This window comes from Coregonus clupeaformis, chromosome 29, assembly GCF_020615455.1.
Source record: "Coregonus clupeaformis isolate EN_2021a chromosome 29, ASM2061545v1, whole genome shotgun sequence".
NCBI lineage: Eukaryota > Metazoa > Chordata > Actinopteri > Salmoniformes > Salmonidae > Coregonus > Coregonus clupeaformis.
In genome coordinates this window covers 57,537,640-57,550,173 of record NC_059220.1, presented here as the reverse complement: position 1 = coordinate 57,550,173, position 12,534 = coordinate 57,537,640, and the positions used below count along the sequence as shown (strand labels likewise).

The 12,534-nt window shown below is 44.2% G+C and overlaps 1 protein-coding gene across 1 annotated transcript in view; it reads left to right on the top strand.

Annotated features, from left to right (window-relative positions):
- zfpm1 (zinc finger protein, FOG family member 1) overlaps positions 1 to 12,534 on the top strand; it is a 95,445-nt gene that overhangs the window by 45,782 nt on the left and 37,129 nt on the right. Inside the window, exons 2-3 of the mRNA XM_041890044.1 lie at positions 1,856 to 2,002; positions 5,487 to 5,600. Coding sequence (XP_041745978.1) covers positions 1,856 to 2,002; positions 5,487 to 5,600 — 261 coding nt within the window. The remainder of the gene's footprint in view (positions 1 to 1,855; positions 2,003 to 5,486; positions 5,601 to 12,534) is intronic.

Genomic DNA, 12,534 nt, shown 5'->3' with positions numbered 1-12,534 from the left:
AAGTGCTGTACAGAAACCCAGCCTAAAACCCCAAACAGCTAGTAATGCAGGTGTAGAAGCACGGTGGCTAGGAAAAACTCCCTAGAAAGGCCAAAACCTAGGAAGAAACCTAGAGAGGAACCAGGCTATGAGGGGTGGCCAGTCCTCTTCTGGCTGTGCCGGGTGGAGATTATAACAGAACCATGCCAAGATGTTCAAAAATGTTCATAAGTGACAAGCATGGTCAAATAATAATCAGGAATAAATCTCAGTTGGCTTTTCATAGCCGATCATTAAGAGTTGAAAACAGCAGGTCTGGGACAGGTAGGGGTTCCATAACCGCAGGCAGAACAGTTGAAACTGGAATAGCAGCAAGGCCAGGCGGACTGGGGACAGCAAGGAGTCACCACGGCCGGTAGTCCCGACGTATGGTCCTAGGGCTCAGGTCTCTCAGTTGGCTTTTCATAGCCGATCATTAAGAGTTGAAAACAGCAGGTCTGGGACAGGTAGGGGTTTCGTAACCGCAGGCAGAACAGTTGAAACTGGAATAGCAGCAAGGCCAGGCGGACTGGGGACAGCAAGGTGTCAGCATGCCCGGTAGTCCTGACGTATGGTCCTAGGGCTCAGGTTCTCAGAGAGAAAGAGAGAACGAGAGAATTAGAGAGAGCATACTTAAATTCACACAGGACACTGGATAAGACAGGAGAAGTACTCCAGGTATAACCAACTAACCCCAGCCCCCCGACACATAAACTACTGCAGCATAAATACTGGAGGCTGAGACAGGAGCGGTCCGGAGACACTGTGGCCCCATCCGAAGAAACCCCGGACAGGGCCAAACAGGAAGGATATAACCCCACCCACTCTGCCAAAGCACAGCCCCCGCACCACCAGAGGGATATCCTCAACCACCAACTTACAATCCTGAGACAAGGCCGAGTATAGCCCACAGAGGTCTCCACCACAGCACAAACCAAGGGGGGCGCCAACCCAGACAGGAAGATCACGTCAGTAACTCAACCCACTCAAGTGACGCACCCCCTCCTAGGGACGGCATGAAAGAGCACCAGCAAGCCAGTGACTCAGCCCCTGTAACAGGGTTAGAGGCAGAGAACCCCAGTGGAGAGAGGGGAACCGGCCTGGCAGAGACAGCAAGGGCTGTTCGTTGCTCCAGAGCCTTTCCGTTCACCTTCACACTCCTGGGCCAGACTACACTCAATCATATGACCTACTGAAGAGATAAGTCTTCAGTAAAGACTTAAAGGTTGAGACCGAGTCTGCGTCTCTCACATGGGTAGGCAAACTGTTCCATAAAAATGGAGATCTATAGGAGAAAGCCCTGCCTCCCGCTGTTTGCTTAGAAATTCTAGGGACAATTAGGAGGCCATGCGTTCATTTACCGGTCTAAAATAGCCCAGCAGTGTAATCGGCGGGTAGTCAGCAGGGATTATAGAAATGCAATATCAGGTGTGATGTGAGTTAATCATTTTATGACAGTATTAAAATCCCTTTAATGTACCAAATATAAAATGTGTTATCAGTGTTGTGTTCAGGGAATGGCAAATTTTTTCCCACACATTATTAAATCTATTGCGCAGAATTTGATATCCTTAATTGTTTTGGAGCCACTCCTAATTCTATGAGACCAATTTTACAAGGGACATGAAATGTAAAATGATCTACTGAATAGTGACAGCACAATATTCTATTTTCATTTTATTCAATTGAAATTTATAAATATATTGTCATGAATTAGAGTATAGATTCCTTCACCTGATGTTATTGTGCTGTTGGTTAGTGGTTGATGCCTTCACATAAATGAGTAAAGATTTTCAATTCAATTCAGTTAAATGTTCCCTCATGTTTCTTCTGTAAGGTTCTATTGGGAACCTGGAGGGTGACGAGGACAACACACCTGATGACGTCAGCCTATCAGGTGATGAGGGTGGAGCCTCGGACCCAGAGGACTCAACAGAATGTGACAGCTCCAGTCCACCACCATATACCCCCCTGTACAATGAAGGTGAGCTCTCCCACCTCTGTTCACCCCCCTGTTCAATGAAGGTGAGCTCTCCCACCTCTGTTCACCCCTCTGTACAATGAAGGTGAGCTCTCCCACTTCCCGTTACCCCCCTGTACAATGAAGATGAGCTCTCTCAGCCCGGGGTAGCACTGAGAAACATACAGCTGTTCTCTTATAACCATGCAACAAAACTCAGGGAGTGCCTGGTGGCGTCCGAGCAGAGCCACTGCTCTCTCACAATGTCTTAGCTCATATCTCTGAGCTGGTATGCTGAGATGCTGTGAACGTCATGGCTCTGTGCCAGTATTCCCAAACGGCCTCATATGCCCCTAAAATTCTAGTGCCAGTGCCAGCTCCCTGGTTCCTCTCAATGAAATACTGCTTTTGGTTCTTCTCCAGGGCATCAACACTTTTTGGCAAGTCCCCTGTTTCATTCTGTGGAACTTTCTGTGGTGAGCTCGTCATGTCAGTTGGTTAATACAACAGTTAGACTTCTGTTATGGCACCATGATCTTGGAGATTGATTGATAGCATTGTCTCAGTCTCGGTCTCAGTCATTTTGTTCTAGTAATGAATTATATATTCGGCTTTCTTCACTACTGTAGGTAAGACTGAGGCCTAACTGTTATTTTGACTCAAGGATTATTTAATATTTGGATTGATGATTTCAATGATTCACCCTACTCATGATTTCTTGATTAGTTGTACGTTAAAATATACATTCTGTGGTTCCTCTCTATATACTCTCTCAAATCAACTGCCAGTCCTATGTAACCACTAAACCCATAAACTCATCCCAATATCTCACTACTTGTTAATTGTTAACCAAAACTGTACAGAATAGGTGCACACAATAAATTAATGTTAAAAAGATAATTTCCCATGCCCATATGTCTAAAGCATCGACCAATGTTTCCTTTTGACCAGATCTTGGCATCACTGCTTGGCCCCACATGGAGTTTGGAGTCATATTCTTTTGAGTTATTCAAGATTTCTGTATTTCTTATTTTAATATAAAAAATTCCTGCTCTTGTGAAATTTGGGGCTGGAGTGATAAGCGTCTGTTGGTTGGCTTGGTTTGATAAACCCATGGAAATTCTGTCAGGTGTTAATCAAGACTACATTAGAGATTACCCATTGTGTGTGTGTGTGTGAGAGTGTATGTGTGTGTGTGTTGCCTTCAGCTTGTATACTGCAGATGAGGATGAGAGAATTAAATGTGAGTGTGTGTGTGGGCGAAGAATAAAACATTGATTACATTTCAGAGTCAGATAGTGTGTTTCTGTTTCTCTCTCGTCTTTGTCTTCTTCCCCGCAACTGAATGGAGAAAAGCGACACGTCACCTTGTTTATTTAACTCTCTCTCCCTGAGGTTCCTCAGTTGCCCGGTGCTGCCATTATCAGCTCTCTGTAAATCAACCGTGTTTGACGAACCTGCTCTTTCAACCTGGGATCAATACCAGGTCTTTATCAGGCCAGCACTGGCTAATAAAGGCAAGGTCCCTTATCCACCATCTGGGAGAGAGAGACCGAGGCGATAACCGCCTGATAACTTTGAGAGAGAAACACATTCTACCAGTAACAGGACCCGTTCTGTGTTCATCTTCTAGCCAGAAAACAAATATATTAATTCACACAGTAAAATGAATTCACACACACACATACACACACACACACACACACACACACACACATACACACATACACCACTCATCTGCTCAATCCATCTCTCTCTGTCGTGGTGTGACTTTGCTTCCTTTCAATGTTCCTTTATTCTCTGCATCTGATGTGATCTATGGTCAACAGTTGAATACAGAAACTAACTGAAACAAGAACCCTTGTCTGAAACCTTATTAGGCTAATCGAAAATATGGTAGTCAAAAACTGGTGAGTGAGAGAGACCAACACTACTGGTCCAAATACCTCTCTTTTCACACGGCCTTTGTGTTCAAGTAGTATCCCTGTTTTTGTCACTAAGGGAACCAGTGGAGTTCACCAGTGAGTAAAGAGCGGAGGTCAACAACGCAGTAGGGAGGGAGACGCAGAATGAGTAAGAAGTTGGGGAGGAGAAAGAGGAGTCTGTGTGTAGAAGTTCAGGTTGTTGGGTGACTTTGCCCTGCAGGTGTGACGGGAAGTTCTGCTTATCAGATTGATGGAGGCTGTCTCGGTTGGGTGGGGGTGGAGGAGAGGAGGAGGAGGGGTGGGGGGCAGAGAAGCAGGGGGGTAGAGGTAGAGAGTGAGGGAGAGGGAGATGGGGGAGGAGGGGGGCGGCAGAAAAGTCTCTGTTGACTCCTCCTCGGCTCAGATGATATGGGAGATAATATTGATAATATTAAACGCAATAACTGTGGTTCCAGCTCCACTCCCCCAGCTGAGCGCTGCAGGATAAAATCAATGTGCCATTCAATGTGATTTATAGCTCAAAATAATGGGACTGTTTAGGCAGGCAGGGAGGGAGGATTGGTAGTGTGTGGGGTGGGGCTGATGTGCTGGGAAAGGCTGAGTGTGTGTGTGTGTATATGGGGTGGAATGGAGAGGTGGACGCGGTGGGGGTTGATGGTGGTGGTGGTGGGGACGATGGTTGATTTATTTGACGATGCAGATCTAATCTCCAACTGTTACATTAATAACAGCACCTCGGCGTCACGTGGGCGGACGTTTATGGCTGGTATCGATCGAGAGCTATCGCTGTTTATCTGAGCGGGAATGCAATGGTAAACATGCCCTTTGTGCACACGGCCGAGGTGTTATCGGGGTGGGGTGATGGGGAGGGATTTGGGAAAGGGGAGAAGGTGAGTGGGGCAGGGGCGGGAAGGATAGTCCGTCCCTCTGATTAAGCTATTGGCTAATAATCAACCCATTGGGCCAGGTAGGAACACACTGGAAGTAAAGTGTATGATACCAAAGTGAAAGAGGAGGTTGAGTTCTCCCCACACAGTGATCACTTTGATCAGAGGGAGCGATTCAGTAGTCACCTTCATCAATGACAGACAGGGATATTGATGGCAGTGATTAGAGTGTATATTGTGTCTGTCTGTGTCTTTGTTGAAGGTGATTTGCCTTTATGAGACAGAGAGAGACAGAGAAAGAGAGGGAGAGATCACTAGACATGGTCTCTAATGAGGTTTTCTCTCTGTGGTCCATCTCCGTGCTGAGGTGTTGTGTTACACAGCAATGGAGGCTTTATTCTGAGAGCTTTGATCAACAGACAGGAACCGCAACTGACGAGGAAAGTCTGTATGGGGTAGATCCATTGTACCCACGCACACACACACTTGTGACAAAGTTACATTCTATACACACACACACACACAAAGATTAAATAAATGAAGGGGAAAATTGATAAATACTGTAGCCTCTGGATGGCCATCTAGCCTCTTATGAATAGTCTTTATTTTTATAATATCTCTGTAGTATGCTATTATACACCAACCCTGTTGTTTGTGTGGTTGTCTCATTATTCTAATGACCTCTTCTTTAAACAGAGCCAAGGACACATGACTGCATTGGTGCACCTGATGATGAGGAACAGAAAGGTCCAACTCACACTGAAGAAGAGGAGGAGGAGATGAAAGACGGGCTACATTGGAGAGGTCCAGGTGAGTCAGTTTGTCTGTCTGTCCGACTGGTCTGAGACTGTGAATCCATGTCTAGTTTTGCTCACTATTTTGTCTTGTTTGTTGTTTAGAGCGTGTGTTATGTATTTTTGTGTCATAATATAGTCCTGACTAAGGGCTAGGGGTGTAACGGTTCACCAAACCCATCGTTCGGTACGTATGGCTGTTTTGGTGTCACAGTTTGGTTCGGTAGGGTTTCGGTACAGCGGGAAAATGAAATGCCAGCAGTTACGGTATTGTATAATAATTGTTTTTTTGTTTGTTTTTTAAATAGAAAGTATTTGTATTCCTGATTCCATATATGATCATGAGTCATAATGCCTGATGAGAGCACAATCAGGAATATTAACACTTTGTATTTTCATAAATGAAAACACATGATTACTCATCAACAACAACAATAAAGTGCAATATGCATGTGAAATCAAAATGTGAACATGGCTCAGACATTGTATAGGCCTATGTTACGTTTTCTTACAAAGAGAAAAATTTGAGCACTTGTGACTCATAAAGGGGGCGTGTCTGTAGCATGGTACTTCTCATTTCCCACTCCAGGGTAATGTGATGGGCTGTCACTATTAAGTAGCTCTGTAGCCCTGGAGGTTCATCCATCTCTAGTAAGTGCAACACAGGGTGCATTAGCCAATTATTTTAAAACTTCGGCTTTGGTTTGCTTATATAGAGCGGGTACTAGCTGTTTGCTGAAATGGGTGCGAGGGGGAAGTTTGTAATGTGGCTCGAGCACTTTCAAGAGGTGCTGAAACCCCCTATTCTTCTCAACCACCGAGAATGGGAGCATATCCGTGGCTATAAACATACCTATCGCTCTTGTAATTTCTTTGGCCCAGTCAGCTGAGAAGGGCTGCTTGAATGCAGAGGGGAGACAAACTTGTGTTGTTGTTTTTTTGCATTTCTGTCTTGCTCCGGTGGTAGGAACACTGGGGTGATGTTGGCGTAAATGCGTCAACATGTTTGAGGTGTTGGCAGCTGTATAGGCTATTCTCGTTGAGCAGTGGCGACGTACTTTATATGTCCATCCCCGTTGTAATCTACTGGGAATACAAAATGTTCCCAAACTGGAGATTGAAACGATGATGGAGAATCTTCCTCCAGGTTTATCACCCCCACCACTCACCATCGTACAGAACTAGTACCCGGCTGCGCCTCACAAAAGGACAGTTTGAAATGCGCCAATTAAGATGAGAATTTTGAATACAACGGGCTCTTGTTGTTTTAATGGAATAACCTGAAAAAAATGTATGCTAAGATTTACTCAAGAGGCATACAACGCAGCGTAGGCATAGCCTATATGCCTAGTGTTTTTTTTTTTTTTTTTTTTTTTAATGAATTCATTCGGGTTTGTAGTGCAGACCAAATGCGAGAACCCCATACCGAACGGTTCGGTACGAATGCATGTACCGTTACACCCCCCAACACTTTACTGTTTTGTAAAGTAAGTGTGAGTGTGTTTAAGCTGTTGTGTTGTTGTAGATGGTGTGTTGTGTCCAGGCGGTTGTTTTGGAGAAGCAGCCATTAATGTGACAATGGGAATTTATTCAACTTGTAACAAAAACACATCTTAGAGCACAAACATGCACCAGAGGAGATAACAAGCAATTGCCATAATTTTATTTTTCCTCTCTCTTATCATAGCTGTTTTGTTATTTTATTTTTTTCTCGTGTGTTGTCTACAATAGGTTCAATAATGTAAGGATCCACAGGATCTATCTTTCATATTTATTTTCAAGCTGTGCATGTGTGCGTGTGTGTGTGCGTGCCCATCAGTGTGGGTGTGTCCGTGTTTTAATTCTTCTAGTTGAGGATGTTTTCATTATCGTCATGTCCCAGCCTGTCCCTTTAACAGTAATTGAAGCGATATTAATTGCTGTGTGGTTGCTAGTTGATGGCAGCACAATGATGTTAGTGTGATAGGCTTTTTTCCTCACAAACTAACTGCCGGGAGAGTGAGAGAGAGGGGGAGCGAGCTAGAGATAGCCCTTCTATCAGTACTGGAGCAGGCGCTGTCTTTATCAGGAGCACGATTGGCAAAAGGGAAACTTTGACCAGTCTGAATTTTTCTCTTATCGTCAAGACCCCCCCACCCTCTCTCTTCCATCCACCCCCACCACTGGTCTCTCCATCACCACTAACAACCCCCCCAACACAGACATGTACTCCTTCCCTCTTGTTTTTTTCTCTCCCTCTCTTTTTTTCCTGAATGTTAGGAGTGGAGTCATGGTGAACGTGGTCTTGTTCATACATTCGTTTAGTCTCTATCAGCTATTTCCCACAAGCCTCTGGGAGAGGAACATTTGCTTGTATGGAAAAGGCTTTTATCTCCGTCTTCTTTGTGAGTCTTAGCATTCCGCTAATTTCTTACTGTCACTTAGTTTAGCCCTGTTTTCGAATCAGACTCTGTTTATTTATTGAAGATCCAGAACTTTCTAGCCACATATCTGTTTTTGTCTCTACCCCCTGGCTGTCCGTCTGTCTGTCCGCCTGGGTACAGGGATTTCAGGTGGTTTAGACTAGAGAGTAAGGTCTGGTTAGGTCCTCACGACAGATATCCCAAGCTTCATCACACCCATCTCCCTCTCCTTCTTACTCGCTCTTTCTCCCTCCCTCTCTGCGTCTCTCTCTCTCTTGCTCCCACAAGCTGTCCAACTTAACTATTTTCCTCCTCACAAATGCAGACTGTCATGCTCATGTCTGCCAGAGATTGGTGCTTGCCCTCAATTTATCTGCTTTCTAGATGTTTATGTCATGGCAGCCACGCCTCATGTGAGAAATGTGGCCCTCCCAGCTCTCTCTCTCTCTCTCTCTCTCTCTCTGCCATAATGAGTCAATGATGAACACAATCATTAATTATTTTCATACATTTACAGTGTAGAAATATTTTCCATGTAATTTCCAATTCTGGCCAAAACTAGAATGTGAATTAGAATTAGTGTGAATTAGAATGTATCTGATTACACAATTTTCACAATAAAATGAAAATGATTATTATGTCAGCAATTGTATTTATATTTTCCTAAACCTATTTAGTTAGTGTATATTATATTGCATTGTGTCTGTGTCATTACTACTGCCCAGGCACTACATTTCAGACAAACAGAAGACAGACCAGAAAATGAAAAGATTGTAATTCTTCTCATGCCTATGTTTGTCGACCACATTAGTTTCCTGTTATTCGAAAATAGAATTCGACAATTCCCACCAGAATTGTATTAGTATCCAACTTTCTTTCAGTAGCCAGGATATGTTTGGGGACATTGCCCTGTGTAGGGTGCCGTCTTTCGGATGGGACGTTAAACGGGTTTCCTGACTCTCTGTGGTCATTAAAGATCCCATGGCACTTATCGTAAGAGGAGGGGTGTTAACCACGGTGTCCTGGCAAAATTTCCAATCTGGCCCGCATACAATCATGGGCACCTAATATTCCCCAGCTTCCAATTGGCTCATTCATCCCCTCTCCTCTCTCCTGTAACTATTCCCCAGGTCATTGCTGTAAATGAGAATGTGTTCTCAGTCAACTTCAAATCAAATGTTCTTTGTCACATGCGCCGAATACAACAGGTGTAGACCTTACAGTGAAATGCTTACTTACAAACCCTTAACCAACAATGCAGTTTTAAGAAGAGTAAGTGTTAAGTAAAAAATAGATAAATAAAAAATAAAATAAAAAATAATTAAAGAGCAGCAGTAAAATAATAGTAGCGAAGCTATATACAGGGGGTACCGGTACAGAGTCAATGTGCGAGGGCACAGGTTAGTCGAGGTAATTGAGATAATATGTACATGTAGGTAGAGTTAAAGTGACTATGCATAGATAATAAACAGAGAGTAGCAGCAGCGTAAAAGAGCTGTTCAGGAGTCTTATGGCTTGGGGGTAGTTAAGAAGCCTTTTGGATCTAGACTTGGCGCTCCGGTACCGCTTGCCGTGCGGTAGCAGAGAAGACAGTCTATGACTAGGGTGGCTGGAGTCTTTGACAATTTTTAGGGCCTTCCTCTGACACCGCCTGGTATAGAGGTCCTGGATGGCAGGAAGCTTGGCCCCAGTGATGTACTGGGCTGTACGCACTACCATCACATAGGTGTTCCTTTTGTCCAGGTGGGAAAGGGCAGTGTGGAGTGCAATAGAGATTGCATCATCTGTGGATCTGTTGGGGTGGTATGCAAATTGGAGTGGGTCTAGGGTTTCTGGGATAATGGTGTTGATGTGAGCCATGACCAGCCTTTCAAAGCACTTCATGGCTACAGACGTGAGTGCTACAGATCGGTAGTCATTTACGCAGGTTACCTTAGTGTTCTTGGGCACAGGGACTATGGTGGTCTGCTTGAAACATGTTGGTATTACAGACTCAGTCAGGGACAGGTTGAAAATGTCAGTGAAGACACTTGCCAGTTGGTCAGCGCATGCTCGGAATACACGTCCTAGTAATCCGTCTGGCCCTGCGGCCTTGTGTATGTTGACCTGTTTAAAGGTCTTACATCGGCTACAGAGAGCGTAATCACACAGTCGTCCGGAACAACTGATTTTCTCATGCATGCTTCAGTGTTGCTTGCCTCGAAACGAGCATAGAGGTAAATTGTCACTGGTAGGCAAATTGTCACTGGGCAGCTTGCGGATGTGCTTCCCTTTGTAGTCTGTAATAGTTTGCAAGCCCTGCCACATCCGACGAGCGTCGGAGCCGGTGTAGTACGATTCAATCTTAGTCCTGTATTGACTCTCTGCTTGTTTGATGGTTCGTCGGAGGGCATAGCGGGATTTCTTATAAACGTCCGGGTTAGAGTCCCGCTCCTTGAAACGGAAGCTCTACCCTTTAGCTCAGTGCGGATGTTTCCTGTAATCCATGGCTTCTGGTTGGGGTATGTACGTACGGTCACTGTGGGGACAATATCATTGATGCACTTATGGATGAAGCCAGTAACTGATATGGTATACTCCTCAATGCCATCAGAAGAATCCCGTAACATATTCCAGTCTGTGCTAGCAAAACAGTCCTGTAGCTTAGCATCTGCGTCATCTGACCACTTCTTTATTGACCGAGTCACTGATGCTTCCTGCTTTAGTTTTTGCTTAAAAGCAGGAATCAGGAGGATAGAGTTATGGTCAGATTTGCCAAATGGTGGGCGAGGGAGAGCTTTGTACGCGTCTCTGTGTGTGGAGTAAAGGTGGTCTAGAGTTATTTTTCCGCTGGTTGCACATTTAACATGCTGGTAGAAATTAGGTAAAACGGATTTAAGTTTCACTGCATTAAAGTCCCCGGCCACTAGGAGCGCCGCTTCTGGATGAGCATTTTCCTGTTTGCTTATGGCCTTATACAGTTCATTGAGTGCGGTCTTAGTGCCAGCATCGGATTGTGGTGGTAAATAGACAGCTACGAAAAATATAGATGAAAACTCTCTTGGTTAATAGTGTGGTCTATAGCTTATCATGAGATACACTACCTCAGGCGAGCAAAACCTCAAGACTTCCTTAATATTAGATTCCGTGTACCAGCTATAGTTTACAAATATACACAGGCCGCCACCCCTTGTCTTACCGGAGGCAGCTGTTCTATCTTGCCGATGCAGCATATATCCCGCCAGCTGTATGTTATCCATGTTGTCGTTCAGCCACAACTCTGTGAAAAATAAGATATTACAGTTTTAAATGTCCCGTTGGTAGGATATCCGTGATCGTAGTTCGTTTATTTTGTTATCCAATGATTGTACGTTGGCTAATAGGACTGATGGTAGAGGCACATTACCCACTCGCCGTAGGATCCTTACAAGGCACCCCGAGCTACGTCCCCAATATCTCTGTCTCTTTCTCATGCGAATGATGGGGATTTGGGCCTTGTCGGGTGTCTGAAGAAAATCCTTCGCATCCGACTCATTAAAGAAAATATCTACGTCCAGTACGAGGTGAGTAATCGCTGTCCTGATATCCAGAAGCTATTTTCGGTTATAAGAGACGGTGGCAGAAACATTATGTACAAAATAACACACACAATAGTACAATTGGTTAGGAGCCCGTAAAACGGCAGCCATCTCCTCCGGCGCAATTCTTTCATTACCTGGCAAAATACAGTGTGATTAGTGTGTTATTTATCCTGGTAGGACCATATGATAAGTGCTTATCGTATGGTTGTAGTCTACAATTTAATCCAACTGAGTGATATGACTATAGACAATAGTTATCAAGCAGTGTTTTGAATTTCTTATTTCCGTTCACTGTCAATAACTATCAAAACATTGCCTTTGTGGCATTTATTTATAGTGAAAATCATGAACATCAAAAATATGCTTTGATTATAAGCAATATTTAAATTAGTTGCAGGAATAGGCTTACACTACAGTCGTGGTCAAACGTTTTGAGAATGACACAAATAATAATTTTCACAAAGTCTGCTGCCTCAGTTTTGATGATGGCAATTTGCATATACTCCAGAATGTCATGAAGAGTGATCAGATGAATTGCAATTAATTGCAAAGTCCCTCTTTGCCATGAAAATGAACTTAATCCCCCAAAAACATGTCCACTGCATTTCAGCCCTGCCAGAAAAGGATCAGCTGCCATCATGTCAGTGATTCTCTCGTTAACACAGGTGAGAGTGTTGACGAGGCTGGAGATCACTCTGTCATGCTGATTGAGTTAGAATAACAGACTGGAAGCTTTAAAAGGAGGGTGGTGCTTGAAATCATTGTTCTTCCTCTGTTAACCATGGTTACCTGCAAGGAAACACGTGCCGTCATCATTGCTTTGCACAAAAAGGGCTTCACATGCAAGGATATTGCAGCTAGTAAGATTGCACCTAAATCAACCATTTTTCGGATCATCAAGAGCTTCAAGGAGAGAGGTTAAATTGTTGTGAAGAAGGCGTCAGGGCGCCCAAGGAAGTCCAGCAAGTGCCAGGACCGTCTCCTAAAG